Source organism: Cucumis melo, chromosome 8 (genome assembly GCF_025177605.1).
Source record: "Cucumis melo cultivar AY chromosome 8, USDA_Cmelo_AY_1.0, whole genome shotgun sequence".
NCBI lineage: Eukaryota > Viridiplantae > Streptophyta > Magnoliopsida > Cucurbitales > Cucurbitaceae > Cucumis > Cucumis melo.
The window spans coordinates 13,710,171-13,738,107 of record NC_066864.1 but is presented as its reverse complement, the minus strand read 5'-3'; the positions used below and the strand labels follow the sequence as shown (position 1 = coordinate 13,738,107).

General features: G+C 35.9%; 1 protein-coding gene across 1 annotated transcript; it reads right to left on the bottom strand.

Moving 5' to 3' along the window:
* Positions 1-395: 395 nt before the first annotated feature.
* LOC103495882 (ribosomal RNA-processing protein 17) lies at positions 396-14,197 on the bottom strand. The gene is made up of 4 exons (XM_008457563.3): positions 13,784-14,197; positions 13,589-13,694; positions 12,035-12,152; positions 396-814 (listed from the first exon to the last, which is right to left on the bottom strand). Exons 1-4 carry the CDS (start codon positions 13,900-13,902, stop codon positions 573-575), a joined length of 585 nt encoding a protein of 194 aa, XP_008455785.1. The 5' UTR covers positions 13,903-14,197; the 3' UTR covers positions 396-572.
* Between the last annotated feature and the right edge of the window lie 13,740 nt (positions 14,198-27,937).

The window sequence follows — 27,937 nt, the reverse complement described above, 5'->3', positions numbered from 1 at the left end:
ATCCCCAACATTGTTTTCAACTGAATTTGTTGAAAGAATTTCCCAAAAACTTAAGACCACACGTTTTGATAAAAGATGCAAATTTCTTAGGCATTGAGGAAGGAGGACGAGGAATCTCATTTGTCACATTCTTGAAATGTGAAAGTAGATCTAGATTCTTCAACCAACTAAATCTTCACCAAATGGTGAACTTTATGACTAGATACACACACTAATATCCCGTTTACCATAAGAATTGAAATTTGAGGCTAAAGAAAACTAATTAGTTATTCCAAACATATATAAATCATCAAACGTGTACATTCTTGTAAAGCAATACGATAATTTTTCTATACATAGATGATCTGTTGTTTTTTCTTCTAGGAATGCTGAATGAAAACAAATTGAGCTGCACATAAAAAGAAAAATTGCACTTTCAGTTTGCAAAACGGGTAAGCTTTTATAATGTAATAATACAAAACCCTCAAAGACACCCAATGCTCAAGATCACTCCGTATTCTCATTAGAAAACAAATAAATCGTATCGCATTGAACATTTAGCAAATAGTAAGTAAGAAGCTTAGTATAATTATCTATTTCTTTTTCCTTCCTTTCTTTTTGTCTCTTTTACTTCGAAGCTTTGGCCTTGACCTCTGTTTTGCTACTTTCTTGAATAGCTTCTTTTTGGTAATTGGCAGGTTATGCTTCTTATCCTTTCCAAGCAACTGAGCTATTGCTGTCTGTGGCTTGTCAATTGGATCAATTTCGCCCTCCCGAGATACCTCACTTGTTGTCACAGTTACTTTGACATTTCCGTTGTCATACGTTCTTGCCTCTACAAAGAATCAAAGGCATGTTCAGATCGAAGATGACACTCATACTTTAAGTCTAAGAAGTACAGACACTTTAACTTGGCTAGCATGTCAAGACACTTGGACACTGCCATTCGTGAGATATGTATTGGACACTTGTTGGTACAATAAATATGTTTTTAGACACTAGTTGCACAAAGTAAAGAAATAAGACCAACTTGGTAGACACACATCAAACACTTGTTAAAGTACAATAAATAGAAATAATCAAATTTAGAGAAAAATACAGGTTTTGGTCCCTACCTTCTGAAGAATAGGTGCATTAGTCCCTCAGGTTAAGTTGACAATTTTTTTTTATAACTGTGAGCATCCAGACCAACTTGCGTGTACCTCGACTAATCTCATGAAATAACCTATCTGACCTTACAACATTTGGGTGCCAAGAAAATCTGTAAGAAATTAGTTCCCTAGGTGACCATCATGTATTGATTCCTAACCTCTTAGCCATTTATCAATTTTAGTCTCTAAGTTCTCATGATAGGTTTTAGAAGATTATTCTCTCTCCCCTTGTCCATCCTCCCTCCTTCTCCCTCCCTAATCCTTATCTCTCCCTAATCCTTATCTCTCATTCTCTCCTCCCTCTCTCTCATTCTCCCTCCCTAATCCTTATCTCTCATTCTCTCCTCCCTCCTTCATAGAATGAAAATTTGAATCAATCAAAAAACTAAATCCACCTGGTCTCAAAATCCTGGACATACTGAAATTCTTCTCAATTTGGAGCTTTCTCTCACAATGCATCCCAACAATGCTAACCAGTTATCAATCTTGCTCAGGGAAGACGTCTTCTAGAACAGTAGGAACTGGCCAAGACGGTGGGTTTGAGTTCTTACAACAACTCTCCTACAACAACAATCAAACTCGATTCGAATTTAATCTAGTGTCCAATGAGAGAAACTGATAGACCCCTATAGTAAAGGTGTATACAGAGACAAGATAGGAAAGAAGAAAGAATGATTGAGAGTTAGTTGGTAGTTTTCAATAGTGTGGGCCTTAGGAATGTGTTTGTTAGAGTGGGCCAAGTATACTGTTATTTCCTTTAGTATTTGTCGATTTTTTAAATCGAGTAAGGTAGGGCAAGGGTATCTTTTTCCTTAATGATTTTGGTATAGAATTCTTATTAGATAAGTGTGGAGAGATTGGGGAGCCATCAAATCCTTCTCCAACAGTTGATAAATATAATTGTGGCCAAGGCCTTACAGAAACTTTTTCGAATAATATAGCCCCAACTTATACCAATTATCTCCTACAGAGATGAAAAACAGATGGTTTAGATTCTGTAGATGGTAATTTAGAGTGGGAATATGTGAAAATCATAGTCATATGCCCCCTTCTTTGAAAATGAATTATCTTGGTCAAGTGACTCCAAGGAGAATATTTCAAAATTAGATGGATGTGTGTGGAAAAAGAAGCACGAAATGCCCACCTGCAGGAACCTGTAGGAAATATTCAAAATTGAAGATTTGGAATGTGTATTCTTTTTATAGTTCCATCTGGATTTCATGAACATGCGAAGATATGAAACGGTATTGATCGCCAAAAAAAATATTCCTTAGACGGAGGTGTGGGCTTACATTCAGCCACGGTGAGAGAGGATAGGTTATGAGAGAAGAAAGAAAAAAATGTTGTTTTTTTCCTCAGTTTTGTTCTGGGAGATACGCTATGAGGGGTAGGGAGAGAATAAAAGAGATGAGGATTAGGGAGGAAGAAAGTGGGAGGACGAAAATGGAGAGAGAAAAAATAAAAAATAAGCTTTTTTCCGACTTATCTTGCAAATTCAGCATCTAATCAATTTTTTGTTCAAATCTATAGTTACCTTTTAATAGAGTAACCTTATAAACCTATCTTGGAACCCATTAACTAAAATGGCCGATTTAAAACATGGGGTGCTAAATGTCACGAGCATGCTTGTTCAAGGCGTTGTTTGCTTATAGCCGCATGCCCGAACATCCACAAACCACCTTATCTTTATGTTTTGTACTTAGTTTAATCTATTGCTTTCCTTTTGTTGTCACCGACCTAGAAAGTGACGTTTCGACATTTTCATATGCAAGTCTATCAAAGCTAAAAATGTTTAGAATGTACTATATGGAAAATATAGTAGTTAAATCCTAACCAAGCTTTATTGTACTTTTTGCAATCTAAGCTTTCTTTGCAATTGACAGTTTTCAATGCTTTCTTTAACGATGTTTTCAATGCTTTTCTTTCTCTCACGTTTTATAAAACCAATTTCTCTCAAAACGTGAAGGAAGGCTACATCGTACAATGAGTTTCGGATTTCATACGACTAACTTGTTCACCGAGTTAAAACAAGTGCTGCACATCCCCCGTCCCGCGTTTGAAAAGTTGCGATTGTGACAAGTGGTACCAAAGCTTTGTTAGCAATGAAATAGGCTAAGCTAGACGCAATTACATCGGCAATGAAACAACTGTCGAAGTCGTAGTTTGAGCAATTGACTAAGATTGAAGAGCAATTCTTGTATTGAGAGAATTGCCAAACAAAGTAAGATTTCTCCATGCCCGGCTAGAGGGGTTGGAAAAAAGGTCGGAGAAATAGACGCATTGAACGTCCGAGTAGACAAACTACTCATAAATGAATTGACGCTGAGGGTTAATTCGTTAGAATATAAAACTGCCTGAGCAGGTAGTTTCGAATGTGGGAGTAGCTCTTCAAGTTCTTAGCACACATGGAAGAGCGTATCGAGGAGCTTAACTGTTCCTAGAAGACCATGCTAAAGTTGTTCATCGATCTGTCAAACGACTTTAGAACAACAATAGAGACAATCAAGGTCGAGATGAAAGAGAAAGTAAATTTAACGACAAGAGTGGGGAACCAAACCCTGAATCAAGCATATAGTGTTTCGAGCAAGTTTAAGATCCCAGAACTCAAACCCTTCAATGGGAACCGCAATGCTAAAGAGCTTGAAATTTTCATCTTTGATATGAAAGAGTACTTTAAGGCCAGTGGAACCAACTCTGAAGAAACTAAGATGATATTAGCCCCCATGTGTTTGATGATGCAAAACTCTGGTAGAGGTCGAAAATGACCGACGTCCAAAATGGTCGATGTATCATTGAGACGTGGGAAGACCTTAAGAAAGAACTAAGGGCACGATTCTTCCTTGAAAATGTAGAATTTATTGCTAGAAGAAAACTACAGGAACTTAAACACACGAGGACCATCATAGAGTATGCCAAACAGTTCTCCGATGTTATGTTGGACATTCGAGACATGTCGGAAAAAGATAAAGTATTCTACTTTATAGAATGGCTCAAGCAGTGGGCTGTGGGCCAAGACTAAGTTATATGAACAGAAAGTTCAAGACCTTGTCTCTACTCTTGCTGCTACAAAGAGATTGTTTGACTACGATGGCGACCGAGGGTCCCACAAGAAGAGTGACCACACTGACCCAAGAATAGGATCTCCAAGCCTAATTCACCAAGGAACTTCACGAACGATAAGAAACAACATACCTCAAGCTTTAGTACTCCTCAAGGAGCATATCAGTTAAATTCGAATCAGACAAGACCTATTTCTTGCTTCTTGTGTGAAGGTCCCCCATCGTATAGCCGAATGCCCACACCGAGGCTCGTTGACAGCTTTGCAAGCCTCCTTACAGTGTTATAACAATTTGGAGGTAGAAACAGAAATGGAAAGGGAAGATGCCCCTCAAATGGGTGTGTTAAAAATCTTATCAGCAATTCAAAAGAAGGCATCTTACCAAAAGGATGCTTTCGAAAAGGGACTCATGTTTGTCGATGCGGTCATAAACTCCAAACCCGCAAAAAGCACCATGGTAGACTCAAGTGCAACTTATAATTTCAGTGTATGGTAGTAACGAGCAGTAATTCGACAATAGTCCAAGCAAAAATCAAGCAACCGAGTGAGGTGGATTTCAACCCTGCAGTTGAAAAAGGGGCTCAATAGAGAAGAGCCGACCTCTATGGCCATCCCTTTGGTGGATGAACAAATGGACCTGGGACTGTCCCAGTCCAGAAAGTTTTGAATGAATATGTTGATATAATGCCACCTGAACTGCCAAAGTCACTGCCTCCTCGACGGGGGATTGATCACAAGATTGAGCTTGTCCCAGGAACCAAGCCTCCAACAAAGAATGCTTACCAAATGGTTCCACCTGAGTTAGCTGAATTCTGGAAACAATTAGACAAACTGTTGGCTCCGAATTTATCAGACCTGCGAAAGCGCCTATGGCACCCCTATGTCGTTTCAGAAGAAGAAAGACAGAACACTCCAACTGTGTAGACTACAGAGCTTTAAACAAGGTCACAGTTCGAAACAAATATCCCCTCCCGATCATAAATGATTTGTTTGACCAATTGAATGGAGCTCAGTACTTTACGAAGCTCAACCTCCGGTCAGGCTATTACCATGTTCGGATAGTATAAGATTTCTTTTCAAGCTTTTACTGATTTGAAATAATGTTTGATCTATGAATGTTTCCAAATGGTATTTCAAATCAAAGTTTATACTATGATCAAAGAATGATTTATGTATTTCCAATGACTATGAAATGGTGTTCAAACCATTAGTTTTCTTCCTATTAATGAGCTAACTGTTACGTGCACATAAAGAGTAAAGGCAACCATGTATAAAGGCATGCATGGTGAAATTTGGCGAGACAATACATAAAAGATGTGTATTGCGCTTCGGCCTGAACAACAAGGAATGAATCAGGATATTCTCGAATCCTATTGATGAAAAAGCCACCTTAGTAGTCTAAACACGAGATGATGAATCTTTGCATAATGAATGATTCAGGTTCTTGGCGAAAGGAATGATCGTTGACTAATGTGTGTTTTTGTGAAATGTATGTTTGTGCAAATTGATTTGTCTATGTGAAAAGATATGTTTAAGCGGTTTGATTGGAATAATGATGTTTATGAAAGGCAATCTGCGAAAAGGATTTCTCAAAACCTCACTAAGTCTTTTGACTTATGTTTTTAAGTTTTACTTCCCAGGTTACCGGCATTAAGGCTAAAGTAAGGAAAGGGTGAAAAGCTAACTAGGCGAGAAGAGCTACCAGACGTTTTGTTTTAAAGTTTAAGTGTTGTTTTATGTATTGTTGTAAAGTGTTGTAAACAAATGACTTAAGTATAAAAGTTGAGTATGGTTACTTATGATTGTGTTAAGATTATATATCGCCTAAGGTTTATTTTTAAGTTACAAGTTAAGTCAAGGAAAAACTATTAGGCGATTAAGAAAAGCTTAAGGACCTCAAGCTGAGTTTATTTGACGTTTAACGCGTCAGAGAATCTCAAAGTCACACCGCATCTCACATGGCGAGTTGGGTCGCATGCAGGACAGGGTGTGACATGAATGGACGAAGATAAGTTGCGAGTTATTAAGGAGTGGAGAGCCTCCACTTCCGTGACAGAGTTACGTTCCTTCCTTGGATTGGCTAATTACTATGTCGGTTCATTGAAGGATTCTCAAGAAGGGTTGCCCAATTGACAGAGTTGTTGAAGAAAGGTACAACTTGGAGATGGCCATTCGAATGTCAAACTGCTTTTGACGAATTAAAGGTAACAATGATGAGGGGTCCTGTCCTCAAATTGGTTAACGTGTTCTAAGTCGTTTGTAGTTGAGATCGACGTGTTAGACTTTTCCCTTGGGGGCATCCTTACCCAAGAGGGTCACCCAATAGATTACAGGAGTCATAAGCTTAATAGTGTTGAGAGGTGGTATATTGTCTCCGAGAAAGAAATGCTTTTTGTGATTCATTGTCTGAAGGCCTAGAGGCAATATTTACTAGGATCATCGTTCTGATGGGATCCGATAATGATGAATTGAAGTAGAATTTTATTGATGAATTACAAAGTAATTAATTGAGAGAAACTCAATTCAATGTATTAGGGCTACTTTCTCTTGTTATCCTATCTTGCAAGGATGAACAGAGCCTAACAAACTTTCTAAAATGCTAACTGCTATTTATACTTATGTCTACTAAGCTTATTATTAACTAACTAATAACAACTTCAGTCTTCTCATCTCCTTTCACACGTGCAGTGCTCTTCTTCCCTTTTCTACTATATTGTAGCATGATTGGAGGTCTATCATTACTCTTCCTCTCCAAATTCACCTTGTCCTCAAGGTGAAAATTTGGATACAACAGCTGAATTTCCTCATAGCTTTCCCATGTAGCTTCATGCCTCGGTAGACCTTCCCAACTCAACAACACTTCCCAGTTCCCTACCTTATTCTATTGATAGTCGTATACTTCATTAGGAACTGCCTTCCACTCATGGTTTTCTGTTAAGTACTGAGTAGTAGGTTGGACATCAACATGTTCTCCCAACATCTTCTTCAACTGTGATACATGAAAAACTGGGTGAATAGATGTGGTGCTAGGTAATTCCAGTTTGTAGACCACTGGTCCTATTTTCTCAATAATTTTGTAAGGACCAAAGAACTAAGGGGAAAGCTTCTCATTCCCCTTCTTCCTCGAGCATACTTGCCTATAAGGCCTTATCTTGAAAAATACCATATCCACAATTTGAAACTCTACATCTATTCTTTTCATGTCAACGTATTTCTTCATCTTTTCTTGTGCGATTCGCAAATGTTCTCTCAAAGCTCGTAAGGCCACATCTCTCTCCTTAAGTAGCTCATCCAACACTGAGCTCTCTGGTACGTGGTATAGTACCAATACTCTGCCCAAGGTAACCATCTCACCCACTCCTTTGGCCTTTCACTACTGAAGCAACATAAGTAATATTCCACCCCACGGTTCACAACCTCAGTTTGTCCATCTGACTGTGGATGGTAAGTTGAACTTCGATTCAATTTAGTTCCTGCCAGCTTGTATAATTCTCTTCAGAAGTTGCTGAGGAAAACCTTGTCCCTGACAGAGACTATAGGAAAGCCATGTAGTCTCACGATCTTCTTAACAAATAGATTTGCTATTGTTTTGGCAGTGTAAGGGTGTTTCAGTGCTATGAAATGCCCATACTTACTGAGGCAATCCATCACTACAAAGATGACTTCAAACCCATTGGCCTCTGGTAATCCTTCCACAAAATCCATGGAAATGTGACTTCACCCTTAATTAAGAATTTCAAGAGGAAGCAATAATTCAGCAGGGGATAAGGCTAAGGATTTGTTACGTTGGCAAACTAAGCACTCCTTACAGTATTTTTTTCACATCCTGCTTCATCCCTTCCCAGTAAAGTTCTCCCGTCAACCTCTTATAGGTTCTTAAGAACTCTGAATGGCCTCCAAATAATGAGTCATGATAAGTATGAAGTATGGTAGGGATTAAAGTTGAGGATTTAGAAATTACCAACCTATTCTTGTACCTCAACATCGCTTGCTATAGTGAAAATTTTCCTTCCACGGGTTCTTCTTGATCATTCAGTTCAGCTATCGCATTCTGCAGCTTGCTATCTCTCTCTACCTCTTCTTTGATCACCTTCAAGTCGATTATAGTTGGTGCAAATAAATTATACAAGTGCACGGTTGGTGGCATTCTCAAAAGAGCATCTGCAACCTTATGTTCCAACCCTAGCTTATACACTACTTCAAATGAATATCCCAGCAATTTGGCTATCCATTTCTGATATTAGGGCTGAATTACTCTCTGGTCTAGTAGGAATTTTAAAGACTTTTGATCTGTCTTCACTATGAACTTAGCTCCCAACACGTAAGATCTCCATCTCTGTACTGCAAACATAACAGCCATTAATTCCCTTTCGTGCTCTATCTCTCAATGCCAATGTATGGTTGTAATAGGCAATTGGATGTTTAGCTTGAATTAGCACTGCCCCTATGCCATAGCCTGAAGCATCAGTTTCAATCTCGAAAGGCAAGCTGAAGTCAGGTAAAGCTAACATCGGAAGAGTCATCATGGCATTCTTTAGTTTCACAAATGCTTCTTCAGTTTCTATTGTCCATTTGAATGCCCCATTTTTCAGCAGTTGTGTTAATGGTGCAGCCATAGAGCCATACTGATGCACAAACCTTCTATAGTAGCCAGTCAATCCCAAAAATCCACGCACCTCTTTAACATTAGTAGGACTTGGCCATTCAACAATAGATCTGATCTTCTCGGGGTCCACTTCAACTCCTTTCCTTGAGATTACGTGCCCCAAGTACTCTACTCTTGACTTTGCAAAACTACATTTCTTCTTATTCTCATAGAGCTCATGCTCCCTCAACATTGTTAACACTATTTTCGGATGCTTCAAGTGTTCTTTTAGGCTCTTACTATAGATCAGTATGTCATCAAAAAAGACTAACACAAGCTTCCTCAAGTGGCCGGAATATCGCGTTCATTAAGGACTAAAACGTGGCTGGTGCATTAGTTAGCCCAAACAGCATAACTAAGAACTCATAGTGCCCTTCATGTGTTCGGAATGCTGTTTTCTCTATATCATTCTCACTCATGCGTATTTGGTGATAACTGGCTTTTAAATCTCAATTTGTATGCTCCATTCAATTCGTCGAATAACTCTTGAATGAAAGATATGGAAAATTTGTCTAGTATAGTCACATTATTTAGTGCTCTGTAATCCATACAAAGCACCAGCTCCCATCTTTCTTTTTGACCAATAACACTAGGCTTGAATAAGGACTGATGCTTGGCCTTATTACTCCAGAAGATAGCATCTCTCCTACTCGTTTATCCATTTCTTCTTTCTGTTGGTAAGCATATCGAGATGGCCTCACGTTAATAGGATTAGTATCCTTTTTTAAGTGAATGTGATGCTCAATGCTTCTTCTTGCGGGTAGCTTCTCAGGCCAGTTAAAAACATCCGCAAACTTATCTAGTACGACGAGGATAGATTCTTCTATAGTGTAAACTTCATCAACTCCATAGAATTCGGCCATTGTCATTCCTCCAAACTCTATTGCTCTACACACAACTTAGAATCCTTGATCAGATTCTCCCTATGTCTTGATCATGTTTTTTAGGCTCACTCGACATTTAGTGAGGCTTGGATCAACCTTGATATTTAGTTTCTTGCCGTGATGTAGGAATGTCATTGATAAGCCCTTCCAGTCTACTTCGGTTACTCTAGCATGGGTATTTTCCACCAACATTGAGAGAGAGAGTATGGGTGTTTTTCTCCAGCATATCCTTTAACAAGAAGGAAGCTTGTTATTTGTCGTCACTCCATGATGCCGCATGGAATGTTGAATTGTCATGCATCTGTGACTTATCGAGAAGGAAGCTCGAACACAGACTCAACTCAAGTTAACTTTCATGGTATTAGACAGGCCCATGGGCTCCCCACAATCAACTTCAGCTCAAATCCATGTAAATAAGCCTATTTAAAAAAGTATTCTCTAGAACTTCCACCGGTAATTAGGACAAAGGAGCTATCATTCAATCAAAATGGTTACAGAATTCTTCCATTGTTGTTTGCTGTTTGATTTCCAAGAATTGACTACAAACTGAACCTTGACGTGAAGAACAAATACGTCCCAACAACCAGCATTTCAAATCATTCCAATTCAAAAACAGTTCACGTTCATCTGTTACTCGATACCAATCAAGTGTTGCTGCTTCAAAACTATGACTGCCACAGTCAATTGCTCTGAATGTGTAAGCTTATGGATTTGAAAGTATCGATCTGCTTGAAATAACCAAGAATCTAGATCCACTCCATTAAAAATTGGCATTTCAACTGTTTTAAATTTGTTACGATCATGATCACCATCTACACTCACCACGCCTGAATCATGAGCCACCAACGTATAGGGCTGATCTCTAGCCGCAACACCTAAAACCAAAGAAGCCAATGTACGTATATCATTTTCATTTTTTCCTTGTTTGGACTGCACCATTAACTTGTCAACACTTCTGACAAGAGACAATAATGTTTCCTCGATTCGTGGCAATTTCTGATCGTCAAAACGAACGTGAGCAATTTCCTTTGTTACGATCATGATCATGAGAGAAATTTCTGATAGGTTGCTTCCAATTGTTACGATCATGATCATGATCATGTGAGCAATTTCCACGCTCACAATTTCTGATAGGTTGCTTCCAATTGTCCATCAAACTTCTTTTGTGCCATCTTCTAGATTTTCCCCAATTTGAGGGCTCTGATACCAATATGATAAGGAAACAACCTTCCTTTATTATATGGTATTTGACTAGTACATAAACTTTTCCTCTCCGTGAGAGAAACCCACACACTTCTAACTCAAAGATTACGTACCCTTCTATACTGAACAACTTCTTATTTAAACACATAATTTAATAACAGTTAACTGTATTATAACTCCTTGTATAACCAACATCTAACCACCAGAAACTACCCTAGATGATCATCCTAGCCATTGGATGACTCACCCTACTCATTAGTAACCAATGCCTTTCCCTTTTTTTCCTCTACGAACATAATGATGTAAAATTGGTGGTCTATAAGTCACCTAAGAACCACAAACACAGATACAATACGACATGGACACAGCAACACACCATTTTTAAAAAATATACGACATAACATGGAAATGACAAGTTTATTAAAATATTCATTTTTAAAAATATATATCATTTTTATAGTAGAAGAAAATTCTTAGTAAATGAATTGATACATTTATATGCTTAAAAAACTTAGCTTGATGTATTCCACAATCAAAAGTTGTTATTATTGTCATATAAGTTTCTTTATAGTCTACTCAACGAGTGTTCTATGCATATCAAATGCATTTGTAGCACTAACAAGTGTTCGATAGGTGTCCACCAAGTGCTGGAACATCCAAATGTCTGACACGAGTACAACACACACATGTTAGCCAAACTAAAGTGTCCTTGCTTCTTAGCATGTCACTGTATCCATATCGTGTCGTATTCATGACTCATATCCGTATCCATGTTTCTTAGCATTTTGAGGTTAACTATTGAAACATATTTCGAGCTAATACAAATGAACACTATTATTTTTCTAAAAGAATGCATATCATTGTCAATGTAATCAACTTGCCTACTTATTTTTCATATATAACTGACTTTTAGCTTCTCTGTGAGCAAAAATAATTTATGATCTGGTTCTTAAAGATGAATACTTCGTTTTTCCTTGTGCAAGAGAAAAACTTGTAACTATTATATGCAATTTTTATTAATTGAACATACTTGTGTTTTAAGCAAAGCTAGCACAGATGGCGTATCACATGCGCTTAATATTTTAGAGTGCAATGCAATCATTAGTAAAATTACCAGAAAATGGTGCTAATGGCTCCTCTTCCTCATCCTCTTGATCATCATTCTGATCATCAACTGCCCGGTCAGCTGGTAGAACACCACCATATAGCACGAGATCCTTTTCTAATTTTCTCTGCAAGATAATTTGAAACTTTCAGAGAATGTGCCCCAGATGTTATAGAAGAAAAAGATAGCTGCACCAAAGGTTGTTCCCTTCCTCGTTTCCTCTAATCAATAATATTTCACACAGTTTATGCTATAAAAGTCTTCATAAAATACAACGCATACATAATGACTAATTTGTAGCATTTTATTTGAAGGATACATGATTTTTTCTAATGAAAACAAAATTTTACATTCAGAAAGAAAATGAAAGAATACGCGACGTGGCTTGAGTAAGATGGTAGACGACATGGAGGTGTTGAGAGATATAAGGGAGAGTTGTGGCAAGTTATTTGGTCCAATGCTTAGTAATGAGCCTCAATGGCTAAGGCCTTTTGTAATTGTCAGAGAGATTAGAACAAATCTTCCAAATACAATGTGACCTCTGCAACTAAGAATTGAATAATTCATATAAGTGCAAGTCTTCCAAATAAAATGTGAGGTTTTGGAAGGAAATCTCCCTTTCCTTCGGATGGTACACAACCCTCCCAAATGACACCATTGCTGCTCTCTCATATGCTCTCACCGGACACACCTTCACTAAACAAAAGCAACACATGTGGATGCATATAATTCGTGCTTTCTTATGGACCACTTGGAAGGAGAGAAACAACCCCCTCTTCAACGATAAGGGAAGCTCTTTTGATAGTTAATTTGACGTCATTATCTATCATCCTGTAAGTTGGTGTAAAAGCGCATCTTTCTTTAAATCATACACCCTTTCTTCCCTATTGACAAATTGTAGAGCTATTATGTAACTCCATTGGCTTCGGCCTCGACCATTTTTACAAAATTTATACATTAATGAAATTTGTTTCTTATAAAAAAAAATAGAGGGAGACGGGAATGGAGAAGATAAGCAATATTTGGCATATGAACTAGGGCTTAAGAGTTATCTCAATATAGGCTTAAGTGTGATCTCAAGAAAGAAGAGCCCAAGTACCTCGAATCACTTGGTTTATCGTGTATTTCTATTATCTTTTATATTCAATATACCCAGGTTCAATCATAGTATTTATAAAGTTAAATTTATAGTGTGTGTGAACAAGGGGAGTACGGTACTTCCAAAGTACTAGAAAAATTCCCGCACCTTTAATTTACAGACATCCATAGTCCGAAGAAAATTAACTTTTCGAAAAATTAATTATGTGCTTGGTTCTCTCTTCTCCTTATACCCCTGAGAATCCAATTGGTTCAGCAGTTCTGTTGGGAAATCAACAGCCTACAGAAGGGAATCCTCATGCTCTTTCCTAAGTTCATCGAATGCTAGTCGTATTATTCAAAGAAAACAACTCTCGTGTGTAGATTCCTCTTCGTATATAAACTCTAAAAAGTAGTCTTCCAAAAGATAAAAGAGCTATCTATTTTTCAGCAGTTGGTTCCCAAAATTAGAATAGTTTTCCAAACCTTTTTTCGTGCTTCGATGCGCATCCGCCGCATAGCTTCCTCTTTTTGCTTCTCTGCTTCCTTCCTCCTTTTCTTCTTCCTCTTGTGAAATCCAGTTACATAGTCCCTAAGAAAACAAGAATTAACCACTGAAGGAAAATCGATAGTAATAGAAATCAAACAGAAGTCTAAATTAGCCCATTAATGAAGAAAAACCTCAAGTCTTTTTCATTGAAAGAGACAGAAAGTGCTTTGTTCTTGAGAGCTCTCTTCTTTATATGTCGAGCATGAGGTTGTGCAAGTTCGCCCCCTTCTTCTCCGTCGTTCTTTACCATGGCACCGCCTTGTAAGTGTAAAACTCTCTTGAAAGAGAATAACAAACTCGACTTCTACGCTGCCGCGGAACAGAGCAAAAGACCCCGCCGCTATAACCTCCAAAACTGAGACACACCGCCTGAGTTCCGCACTCTACACAGAAGACCGACGCCGTGCGTTTTTAGCTCCAAATTCCGGCGCTTCGGTTTGTTCCCACGGTTGCGTGTAGTTTTTTCCCTCTCTCACTGTGTTTAGGTTTTTTCTTTTTTTTTTTCTTTTTTTTTTGTTGATGAAATAACGTGAACTTTCTATTTTAACCCAAAAAAAATTAAGAATAAGAGAAATGGACCAATTTTAAGATAGATTGAATTGTTTTTTGAAAAGTTTGGATGGGATGAAAATTAAAAATGTCCCTACATCAAAATTTGGGGTTTTTTCAAAAATATAATGAACCGACAAAATATTTATGTTATATAGAACAATTTCAAAAACAAAAAAAGCTGATAGGCCTACCATGAAAAATACTAAAGATATCCCCGTTAACATATGATTAATTGGTCACTGGCGCACATAATATATTTGGTACATGATCATTTAGATTTAGCTACAAGATTTGGCTACACAATCGTTTAGATTTGGATATAACAAACTGACAAAATATTTACACCGTATAGAACAGTTCTGAACAGGAAAAAGTTCACAGGCTCACAATGAAAAATAACGAAGTACCTCAGTCAACAAACGATTAATTGGTCACTCGTGCATGTAATATATTTGATACACGATCATTTAGATTTGGCTGCCCAAATCTAAACTATTTTTTTTTAAGATCATAGACGATCGTTTAGATTTGGTTAACGATCGTTTAAATTTGGCTACACAATCGTTTAGATTTGGTTACACAATAATTTAGATTTGACTACCCAAATCTAAATGATTTTTTTTTTCAAGATTCTTGTTACATGATCATTTAGATTTGGATTTTTTTTCAAAATTCTTGTTACACGATCGTTTAGATTTTGGTAGCCAAATCTAAATGATTTTTTTTCAAGATTCTTGGTACATGCTTATTTAGATTTGGCTATCCAAATCTAAACAATTTTTTTCAAGATTTTTTGGTACACGATTGTTTAGATTTGGCTATACAATAGTTTAGATTTAACTATACGATTGTTTAAATTTAGCTATCCAAGTCTAAACAATTTTTTCAAGATTAGTTGTGTTGGAATTTGTGTCCTAAAACTCGTATTTTGTTATTTGATTCAATACATCTTATTATTGAATGTTATAATCTTAAAACCAATAAATTAAGGTTCCGAGACTATTTTACTGAGTTTGTCAATACACTTGAACTTTATGTAGAGACATAAACATGGATTAAGTTCGAGTTAATAGCCCAAATAGTCTATAGTGTATGAATAAGGTTGGGCGCCTTATTTTGGAAAAACACTATAGATGCAGTCCGCTCCGTAGTTAGTACAAACGATGTAATCTTGAATCGTTCATGTAGAGACATGGGAGTGGGGGCATCCTATGTAAATCGTTTGCATAAGACCAGAACCACGAAATAGTCACTTTTAGTTATAACACCGTAAACTATAAACTGACTATTTCAATTATGATGACGTAGGTAACTTGATCTTAATCCTGAGCTAACTATGAACTTATATTCATTTGGTAGTATCCTTAGATTTGCATAGGTGAGGGCAACTCATCATCTCTGGTCCAATAAGCCTCCAATTTCAGGGATAAGACCGAGTGGATAGCTAGGAACATAGGGTGCAAACGAAATTCACTCCTTCCCATTTTTGGGATAGTAGATAGGTTGTTCCCTTAAGGATTGAATCCAAGTCTTGAACAAGGGGCTCCACCTTCTCATTGGCTTGACAAGGATTCAAGTTTATAGGTTGGACCTTAAACCAATTGTTCAATAGTGGATCAGTAGGTCTTAAGGAGCAAGATGTAATCTCGGGAGTAAAACGATATTTTGACCCAGCCAAGATTATGAACAACCTGTGAAGGATCGACTTACTCATCATGGTTATATCAGGTGGACAGAAATATATCTATACTGAGGGGAATGCAACTAAGAGTCTTTAGTGGAATGACTCTTTAGTTAATGAATGTTGATTAAGCTTGGTCTAAAAGAGTTTAGCCAGTTAATCTCGAATTGTTGGAGCCCATGATCTATAGGTCTATTAGGTTTCCCTACTAGCTCATATGGATTCAACTAAGAACAAGAATGTTGAAGTAACTCGAATTGTTCGAACTAAAAAAAGAGAGAGAAACCGACAAATATATAAGATATAAGTCGGTAGATATAAACTTTAAGTTTTATGTTTAAATATGATTTAAATAAATATGAATATAGATTCATATTTAGAAGCTTGAAAAGTTTTGAAACGGTCAAAGTTGTAAAAGTCAACTTGTTGATTTTTAACTTTGAGAAACAAAACTTTGACTGAATTTATATTCAAATATGATTTGAATTTTAGAAAAATGAATGCGAATTCATACTCGAGAGTTTAGAATTAGTCAAGACGGGTAAAATAGCAAAGAAAAGTCAAATTTTGACTTTGACTTAATTGGTCAAATGACCAATTTTCCCCTTTGATTAATTACTTAATTAACTAAAAGTTATTGGGCAATGTGACAACTTATTGTGAATTAGAAGTCATTAATTCCATAAGAGTTAATGGATTAATTAGGTGTTGAAATTATATGAAATAATTTACATGCAAATTGCATGTAAATTTTATATATAAACTTCTCATTACAGAATGAGAAGACGATGATGTTTTTCTCATAAAATCACCTAAACGATACACCACCTTCCATCTCTCTAAAAGATTTACTTCACAAAAAACGAGTCCCACAACTCTGTTCTTGGTCCTGAGATTAGTAGGTCAACATAGTAGTTGTCCTTGCTCGTGATTTTCAGACAAAGAAGAAGCTTTGGATTGAAGAAGAAGTTGAGAACTATAAAAGGTAAGTTCATCATTTACCTTTCGCTCTTTTCGTTTAGGTCCATCGCATAACAATTGCATGTTAATTTCTAAATCGTTTAGATGCATATAGAGTAAAATATGATCCTAATTCTTCTGCTGCTTCATGCTTTTTTATGTTTTTTCCATCATGTGGTATCAGAGCATGCTTAGTTTTACTCATATGCATATGGTGGGTTCTTACAATTTATATGATAAATTGCTATGGTTGAACTAAAATGGATTAGTTTTGGATTTGACTCTAAATTAAGTTGTTAATTAGCATTAATCATTGTAATTAGCCCTGTTGGTGGCTTAATTTATTTTTGCAAATAGTCTGTAATTTATTGGAGTCATTAGAGTTGAATTTAGGTTGTAATTACTTCATTCGGGAAGAAGAAGGTGTTGTTTTGAAGCTCGGACCCGGTAAGGAGATGTTTGAAGCCTATCGTTCACCCTCTCAACGATCGTGTATGGTACACGCATCGCTTGGGCCAGTGAACGTCGCTCTTACCAGCTAAACGATCGCGTATGGTACGCGTATCGTTTAAACAAGACCCCATCGTTTATTTGCTAAACAATCGCGTATGGTACGTTTATCGTTTAAACAAGACCCCGTCGTTTATTTGCTAAACGATCGCGTATGGTACACGTATCGTTTGCATAAGAAACGATCATATACCCTCTAAGCGATCGCGTAAGGTATGTGTATTGTTAGCGCTTAAACGATCACTCATTCGCTAAGCGATTGCATAAGGTACTTGTAACTCTAGAGCTTAAACGATCGTTTACATGCTAAGCGATCGCGTATGGTACGCATGTGGCTGGCACCTATAAACGATCGTTTACCATTATAAACAATCGCTCACCTTTGTAAACAATCGCTCACCTAAAACCCTGTCGTTCAACAATCGTTTACATGCTCAACGATCGCATATGGTATGCACATCGCTTATGCCCGTGAATACCATCTTCCTACTCAACGATAGTGTAAAGAATATCAAACGGTTTTTGTACTCCATCAAATTATTATTGTAATAATCTAGTTTTAACTTAATTTAGAGAGCCAAAATCAAACCATTTTAGGGTGTTTTAATTAATCTTGCATGTGATGTATGATTTAATTATTACTAAAATTGTATGACATATAGTTTTAAAATCCCACCATAGGTTAACATGTTCATGCATGCTGAGAAATTAATATGGAAATTAATTAATATGATTAATTAATTGTTAAAATTTAAATTAATATGATTAATTTAAAGATTAATTGAATTAATTTTATTAAATATGATTTAACAAAGTTAATCAATTATTGATTTATTTAAAAGTTAAATAAATCAAAAATACCATATTAATTTGTTGTTCTTCTAGATGAATGGTTATAGGTTTGTCTAAGAGTTTTATAATTATTATAAAATAAATTAGACTTTAAAATCTATAATAAAGATAAGATGCATGCTCACTTAGGTTAATACCATATCTTCCAAAATTAGATTTAGGTCAATATCTTGTAAAAATAGGTTACAAGAGGCACACCTGATTCGATCTTGTCAACAAGTCAGATAAGATGACTAAGGAGTGGAGGTTTTTAAGTTGATGGTTTACGGAACACCTCCTACTTGGAGATTGTAATCGGTTCTTGAGCCTAGATAACCTAATTTTTATGAGCATGCGTGAGAGATGTAAGGTAATAAAATTGGTTTATCACCTAGACATCGTAGGTTAAATCCAGTATAAATGTTATGCTTGGATGTTTTACCCTAATTTAGGATTTGTTTAAGTTAGCCTAAATTAAATCTTGAATAATTTACCCAAAAATCTTTTTAGAACACTTCAGCTGGAAAAAAGTATCGTACTTTTAACTCTAGCGTCACTAAGAGTTCTCACCGTGAGGTTCATCCAGGGCTTTGGGTCATATATAGGAGCGATCTCGCTTCAGAGAGTGTTTGCATAAGCTATGAACAAGGTGAATGGGGGAAGTAGTTCATAGTAAGTGGGTGAGGAATATATGATAATGCATCCCACGGTCTCTTCCATTGGATCGCACCATGAAATTCCTATAACGCACCTGCTTGTCTGCCCTAGAGTGACGTACCTTTCGGAGGGCTGCATTATAGGATTCAGAACACCGCGAACTCTATATTTTGGATAGGGTCTCTTAGATAAGTTTTCATATTGACTTTCCACTTTCGGGAGCATAATGATTCTCAATCTCTAAAGATCGAAAATGGAGGGTTACACTTACAAGAATTACTAAAATAGTTAGTATATTCTTGACCGAAGTAAACGGTAACTAAATGCTAAGTAAATATAATATTTTTATGAGTATTTGGTCAAGATTGTCTTAATCAAAGGACGAGTAATCGGCTACCCCTCGGTAGAGGTTATTCTGAACCTTTGAAATATCGTTGCAAAACATAATAAAAGGGTATATTATTAAAAGTTTTGCTAAAAAGGTTGGTTTATTTAGATTATAGTTTCTAAACAAAGTATGTTTGTTTTTCAGCATGAATAGCTCGATAGTTCAATTGTTAGCTTCTGAAAAACTTAACGGCGATAACTATGCGGCATGGAAATCAAATCTTAACACAATACTAGATGTTGGTGATTTAAGATTTGTCTTAACTGGGAAATGTCCTCAAACTCCTGCCTCAAATGCAAACCGAACTAGTCGGAAAGCATATGATCGATGGATAAAGGCTAATGAGAAAGCCCGTGTCTACATCCTTGCTAGCATGTCTGATGTTTTAGCAAAGAAACATAAATCCTTAGCCACAGCTAAAGAGATAATGGATTCATTAAAAGGAATGTTTGGGCAACCAGAATTGTTCTTAGGACACGATGTAATTAAATACATTCACACTAAGCAAATGAAGGAGGGGACCTCTATTAGAGAACATGTCCTGGACATGATGATGCACTTCAATATTGCTGAGGTAAATGGTAGTGTCATCGATGAGGGTAATCAGGTTAGCTTTATCTTAGAGTCTCTTCCGAAGAGCTTCATACCATTTCAAACAAATGTGTCCCTGAACAAGATTGAGTTTAACCTGACAACCCTTCTAAATGAGCTCCAGCGTTTCCAAAATCTTACCAAAGGTAAAGGAAAAGAAGTAGAAGCAAATGTTGCTACTATAAAAAGAAAATTCAAAAGAGGATCGTCCTCTAAATCTAAAGTTGGACCCAGAAAACCCAATCGTAAGATAGAAAAGAAGGGAAAGGGGAAGACTCCCAAACAAAACAAGGAAAAGAAGACTACATAAAAAGGTAAGTGTTACCACTGTAGTGAAAATGGACATTGGTTGAGAAACTGCCTAAAATACCTTGCTAAAAAAAAAGCAGAGAAAGAAGCACAAGGTAAATATGATTTACTTGTTCTTAAAATATGTTTAGTGGAAAACGAAAATTCTACTTGGATATTAGATTCAAAAGCCACCAATTATATTTGTTTCTCATTTCAGGAAAATAGTTCTTAGAAAAGGCTTTCTGAGGGCGAGATCACTCTCAAAGTTGGAACTGGAGAAATGGTCTCATGGAGTGGTCTCAGCTAAAGCAGTGGGAGATTTGAAGTTGTTTTTTAATAATAGATATATCATACTCAAGAATGTCTTGTATGCACCTTAGAAGAGAAATTGATATCTGTCTCTTGTATGTTAGAACATATGTACAGAATATCTTTTGAAATTAATGAAGCGTTCATTTTCCGAAAAGATATTCATGTTTGTTCTTCTATACTTGAAAACAACTTATATAAGTTAAGACCAACACGAGCAAACTTTGTCTTAAATACTGAAATGTTTAGAACAACTGAAACTCAGAATAAAAGACAAAAAGTTTCTTCCAATGCCTTATTATGGCACTTAAGACTTGGTCACATAAATCTCAATACGATTGGGAGATTGGTTAAAAGTGGACTTCTAAATCAGTTAGAAGATAACTCTTTACCTCCATGTGATTCCTGTCTTGAAGGAAAAATTACCAAAAGATGTTTTACTGGAAAAGGTCTTAGAGCTAAAACACCTTTAGAGCTCATACATTTGGACCTTTGTGAACCAATGAATGTCAAAGCTCAGGGAGGATACGAATATTTCATCAGTTTTATTGATGATTATTCAAGGTATGGTCATGTTTACCTAATTCAGAACAAGTCTGATTCTTTTGAAAAGTTCAAAGAATATAAGGCTGAAGTTGAAAATGAATCAGGTAAAACAATAAATAGTACACTTCGATCAGATAGAGGTGGAAAGTATATGGACTTGCGATTCCAAGACTATTTGATAGAACATGGAATCCAATCACAACTCTCTGCACCTAGTACGCCTCAATAGAACGGTGTATCAGAAAGAAGAAATCGAACTTTGTTAGACATGGTTTGCTCTACGATGAGTTTTGCTCAGTTGTCGGATTCTTTTTGGGGATATGCTTTAGAAACAACTATTTATATTTTAAACAACGTTCCCTCTAAAAGTGTTTCTGAAACACCTTATGAGATTTGGAAAGAGCTTAAAGGTAGTTTATGTCACTTTAGGATTTTGGGGATGTCCAACACACGTGTTGGTGCAAAACCCTAAAAAGTTAGAACGTCGTTCAAAATTATGCCTATTTGTAGGTTATCCAAAAGAATCAAGAGGTGGTTTATTTTATGACCTTCAAGAAAATAAAGTATTTGTATCGACAAATGCTACGTTCTTAAAGGAAGACCACATAAGAAATCATCAAACTCGTAGTAAACTAGTATTAGAAGAAATTTCCAAGAATACTACAGATAGACTTAGTTCATCCACTAAAGTAGTAGATAAAACTAGGAATATTGGTCAAACATATCCTTCTCAAGAGTTGAGAGAGCCTCGTCGTAGTGGGAGGGTTGTACGACAACCTGATCGCTATTTGGGTTTAAGTGAAGCTCAAATCACCATACCTAATGATGGGATAGAGGATCCATTGACCTATAAACAGACAATGAATGATGTGGACTGTGACCAATGGATCAAAGCCATGGACCTCGAAATGGAATCTATGTATTCCAATTCTGTCTGGACTCTAATAGATCAACCAAATGATGTAAAAATCTATTGGTTGTAAATGGATCTATAAGAGGAAACAAGACCAAGTTGGTAAAGTACAAACTTTCAAAGCTCAACTAGTGGCAAAAGGTTATACACAAAAGGAGGGAATAGATTATGAAGAAACTTTCTCTCCTGTTGCCATGATAAAGTCAATTAGAATACTCTTATCCATCGCCACTTTTTATGATTATGAAATTTTGCAGATGGATGTCAAGACAACCTTTTTGAATGAAAATCTTGAGGAGAGTATCTATATGGTCCAACTAGAGGAGTTTATACAAAAGGGTCAAGAAAAAAAGTTTGTAAGCTTCAAAAATCCATATATGGATTAAAACAAGCATCTAGATCCTGGAATATAAGATTTGATACTGCGATCAAATCTTATGGTTTTGAACAAAATATTGATGAACCTTATGTTTACAAAAGGATCATCAATTCTACTGTGGCATTTTTAGTTTTGTATGTAGATGACATTCTACTCATTGAGAATGATGTAGGTCATCTAACTGATATTAAGAAATGGCTAGCTACGCAATTCCAAATGAAAGATTTGGGAAATGCACAATATGTTCTTGGTATCCAAATAGTTCGGAACCGACATAACAAAACACTAGTCATGTCTCAAACATCTTATATAGCAAAATGTTGTCAAGATATAAGATGTAGAATTTCAAAAAGGGTTTGTTGCCGTACAGATATGGAATTCATTTATCAAAAGAACAATGTCCAAAGACATCTCAAGAAGTTAAGGATATGAGTAACATTCCCTATGCTTCTACTGTTGGCTGCCCAAATCTAAACTATTTTTTTCAAGATCATAGATGATCGTTTAGATTTGGTTACACGATCGTTTAGATTTGGCTACACAATCATTTAGATTTGGTTACACAATAATTTAGATTTGACTACCCAAATCTAAATGATTTTTTTCAAGATTCTTGTTACATGATCATTTAGATTTGGATTTTTTTTTAAGATTCTTGTTACACGATCGTTTAGATTTTGGTAGCCAAATCTAAATGATTTTTTTCAAGATTCTCGGTACATGCTTATTTTGATTTGACTATCCAAATCTAAACGATTTTTTTCAAGATTTTTTGGTACACGATTGTTTAGATTTGGCTATACAATAGTTTAGATTTAACTATACGATTGTTTAAATTTAGCTATCCAAGTCTAAACAAAAATTTCAAAGATTATTTGTGTTGGAATTTGTGTCCAAAAACTCGTATTTTGTTATTTGATTCAATACATTTTATTATTGAATGCTATAATCTTAAAACCAATAAGTTAAGGTTCCGAGGCTATTTTACTAAGTTTGTCAATACACTTGAACTTATGTAGAGACATAAATATGGATTAAGTTCGAGTTAATAGCCCAAATAGTCTATAGTGTATGAATAAGATTGAGTGTCTTATTCTGGAAAAACACTATAGATGTTCATGTAGAGACATGGGAGTGGGGGCATCCTATGTAAATCGTTTGCATAAGACTGGAACCACGAAATAGTCACTTCTAGTTATAACACCGTAAACTATAAACTGACTATTTCAATTATGATGACATAGGTAACTTGATCTTAATCCTGAGCTAACTATGAACTTATGTTCATTCGATAGTATCCTTAGATTTGCATAGATGAGGGCAACTCATCATCTCTGGTCTAATAAATCTCCCATTTCAGGGATAAGACCGAGTGGATAGCTAGGAACATAGGGTGCAAGACGGAATTCACTCCTACCCATTTTTGAGATTGTAGATAGGTTGTTCCCTTAAGAACTGAATCCAAGTCTTGAACAAGGGGCCCCACCTTCTCATTGGTCCGAGAAGGATTTAGGTTTATGGGTTGGACCATGAACCAATTGTTCAATAGTGGATCAGTAGGTCTTAAGGAGCAAGATGTAATCTCGGGGTAAAACGGTATTTTGACCCATCCAAGATTATGAACAACCTGTGAAGGATTGACTTACTCATCATGATTATATCAGGTGGACAAAAATATATCTATAGTGAGGGGAGTGCAACTAAGAGTCTTTAGTGAAATGACTCTTTAGTTAACGAATGTTGATTAAGCTTGGTCTAAAAGAGTTTAGTCAGTTAATCTCGAATCGTTGGAGCCCATGATCTATAGGTCCATTAGGTTCCCCTACTAGCTCATATGGATTCAACTAAGAACAAGAATGTTGAAGTATCTAGAATTGTTCGAACTAAAAAAAGAGAGAGAAACCGACAAATATATAAGATATAAGTCGGTTGATATAAACTTTAAGCTTTATGTTTAAATATGATTTAAATAAATATGAATATAGATTCATATTTAGAAGCTTGGAAAGTTTTGAAACGATCAAAGTTGTAAAAGTCAACTTGTTGAATTTTAACTTTGAGTAACAAAACTTTGACCGAATTTATATTCAAATATGATTTGAACTTTAGAAAAATGAATGCGGATTCATACTCGGGAGGTTAGAATTAGTCAAGATGGGTAAATTAGCAAAAAGTCAAAAAGTTGACTTTTTGACTAAGAAAAGTCAAAGTTTGACTTTGACTTAATTGGTCAAATGACCAATTTGCCCCTTTGATTAATTACTTAATTAACTAAAAGTTATTGGGCAATGTGGCAACTTATTGTGAATTAGAAGCCACTAATTCCATTAACAGTTAATGGATTAATTAGGTGTTGAGATTATATGAAATAATTTGCATGCAATTTGCATGTAAATTTTATATATAAACTTCTCATTACAAAATGAGAAGACGATGATGTTTTTCTCATAAAATCACCTAAACGATACACCACCTTCCATCTCTCTAAAAGATTTACTTTACAAAAAACGAGTCCCACAACTCTGTTCTTGGTCCTGAGATTAGTAGGTCAACATAGTAGTTATCTTTGCTCGTGATTTTCAGGCAAAGAAGAAGCTTTGGATCGAAGAAGAAGTTGAGAAATATAAAAGGTAAGTTCATCATTTACCTTTCACTCTCTTCGTTTAGGTCCATCACATAGCAATTGCATGGTAATTGCTAAATTGTTTAGATGCATATAAAGTAAAGCATGATCCTAATTCTTCCGCTTCTGCATGCTTTTTGATGTTTTTTCCATCAATTTGGTACAATTTTTTCAAGTTTAAATGATCGTGTACCAATATCCCAACTATTTTTTTCAAGATCTTTTATATTTAGTACACGATCTTGAATAAAATAAAACTCTGAAAAAAAAAACATACATTTATGATTGCAAAATTTGTGATTGATTGGAAACAAATATTATGATTTCAAAAAATATATATATAAAAGAAAGATTGCAGAAGAAGAGAAGAAAGACGATGGAAAGGAAAAGAAAAATTGTAGAAGAAGAGAAGAAAGAAGATAGAAAGGAAGAACAAATTTTGAATATTATAACCGACTTCATAAGCTTTTTGATTTTGTTACACGAGCTGTAAATATTTTGGTGTTTTTTATATCGTGGAGACCTTCTTTCACTCTTTCTTAACAAGTTATGTCACGCATCCATCTCACCACTTTTTTTATTTCTCCTTTTACAGATTCTCTTGTGTAGATAGTAAATATAGTTTAAACTTATACTTCACCATACTGTTACCGCTTGAATGAAGAGTAAGCCTAGAACTAAGCTTTGATATCAATTCCCTGTGTTTGATCCTAGATTATCCAAGAAACCTATAGTTTCGCTTATACTTGAGCAAGCAATTGAAAAACGTGTACTCAACGAGGACGACTTAGTAAGTATACGATGAAGAGAGACATAGTGAGCATATTGCATGATTGTGACCAATGACGCACCACATAAAATTAGATATAGACATACACAATACCAAATGATCTAACTCTCAATTCTCACCACTCCCTCAACCGGCCTTTTCAACACTCAAAACCTTCTCTTAACAAATTATCAAAACACTTGCATCTCATGTCTTCTCCTATTTTGGTCTGTGTTCCTATTTAGAGTGATCTTTTACTTCCATGGGTCCTTTACGTGCTTCACACGTGTCACTTCACCGTTTCACCGCACTATGCAGCCAACCCACGCTCAACACATAATTCAGTCATCGCTTTGTGATTAGATACTTCCCTTGAAACGCTAACCTTAACTTCTTGAAAGACTTAATTCGCCTGACTCTCTTCTTGGAAAGCAACAGACATTTAATTTCCTTAGAGGGTCGTCTAATCCTTTCAACAAAATACCTACTTCACCACAACATGCATACTTAGGTGTAGGTACTTCTTCCCGCCTTACTACCCCAAACACCTAGTTCATAGCGTCAAACGCCTACTTCTTCTTCACGAGCTAACCTTATCGCGTTGGTTATTCTAACATGATAACACTTAGACTCAAATACTTTTCTTTGCAGCGCCTTATCTTCCATTGCATCCTTCTTCGTAGAATGCCTCTTGTCTACACTTAACCATCATAACTCTTCTCAACAGGGTTCTGCTTCAATAGGACTCCCTTTTGGTTCAGGGCCTTGCAGAAACTGAAAATTTAAAATCGTATAAAAAAAGCCTAACTTTCAATGGAGGAAAAAGCATGTATTGTTGAAATCGGAGACAATGACCTTGTTGAAAAGGAAAATGATCTATGAAATACAACAATTTGCAAATTTTTGTCTACAAAAGGCATAATTGTTGATATTTTCAAGAACATCAGGCTAAAGATTTGGAACCTGAAAGGAAAGGTTGAAATAGAAAGCATGGGGAAGGAAATGTTTTCTTGTAGATTCCAAAACAAACGGGAGAAAAAACGTGTTACTTTGGGAGGACCGTGGAGTTTTGACAAGGGGTTTATAGTCTTCAATGACCCAAAGGAAGCTAGCAAATTTTCAATTCTAGAATTTATATTCATATATTTTTTGGTCCATTTTCATGATTTCCCTTGGTTTGTTTTTGTAGGAAAATGGCCATGGCACTGGGAAATTGTAAGACCCATACCAAAATTACAAATAAACAAGAACAACTTGGCTAAGTGTTTTGAACTGGGCGTTTTGAAGTAAGAGTAGGCGAGAAGAAGGGGAGGACTAAGGTAGTTCGCGAGAAAGATTTTTGAAGTTTAAGTATTGCTATACGATTAAGGTATTACGCGAGAAGAAGTGAGGAAACTTCTAAAAAATTTCCCAAGTTTATAGGCCACATGCAGAGATTAAGTTAAGCATATTTAGGATAACTCTTAAGCTTACACGTGCACCATTATGTGTAGTAGCTGGCAAAAGGACAAGAGTTTAAGATCAGACCATCAATTGTTGTGACTCTCTGCTTGTTTGAGAAAGAAAACCAAAGAGCTGAAGTGCTGTCATTTTGTCTATGCGAGAAGAGGAAAGTAGGAGCAAACCAGGTTTTAGTTTAAGATTGATGAGTGATTTCTTTAAAATGTTTAAATGATTTCTAGTTTTTCTTATACCTTCTTCCATGATTTGAAATAATGGATTTCAATGTGAAAATTTATAAAAGAGTTTTGTTTGAAAAGTTTTTTATGTTTCAAAGTATGACTTGATTGTGAAATAGTGTTCAACCATTAGTTACTTTCGTTTAATGAGCTAACTTTTATGTGCACATAAAGAATAAAGACCACCATGGGACGTACGAAACTACATGGTGATGAGATGCTAGTTAATACGTTGAAAGGAGTGTATTAAACTTAACAACCTAGGCAACAAGGACGAATCTGTATATCCTTGGGTGTTGTTACAATAGTCTAAACACAAAGTTAAGTGACCTAGTGTAGGGGATAATTCGGGATCCTTGGCGAAAGGAATGTTGATAACTAATGGGCGTTCTGCGAAATGAATGTTCATATATGAAATTGTTATGTTTTATGTAAAGATGAATTCAAATGTTGTGAAAGGTTTGGCGAAATGATGCTTATAAAAGATATTTGTGAAAAGGATTTATTAAAACCCCACTAAGTCAGTAGACTTATGTTTTCAAAACTCGTCTTCTAGGAAGCAAGCGTTAAGACCAAGTAGGAAAGGTTGAAGTGCTTGCTAGGTGA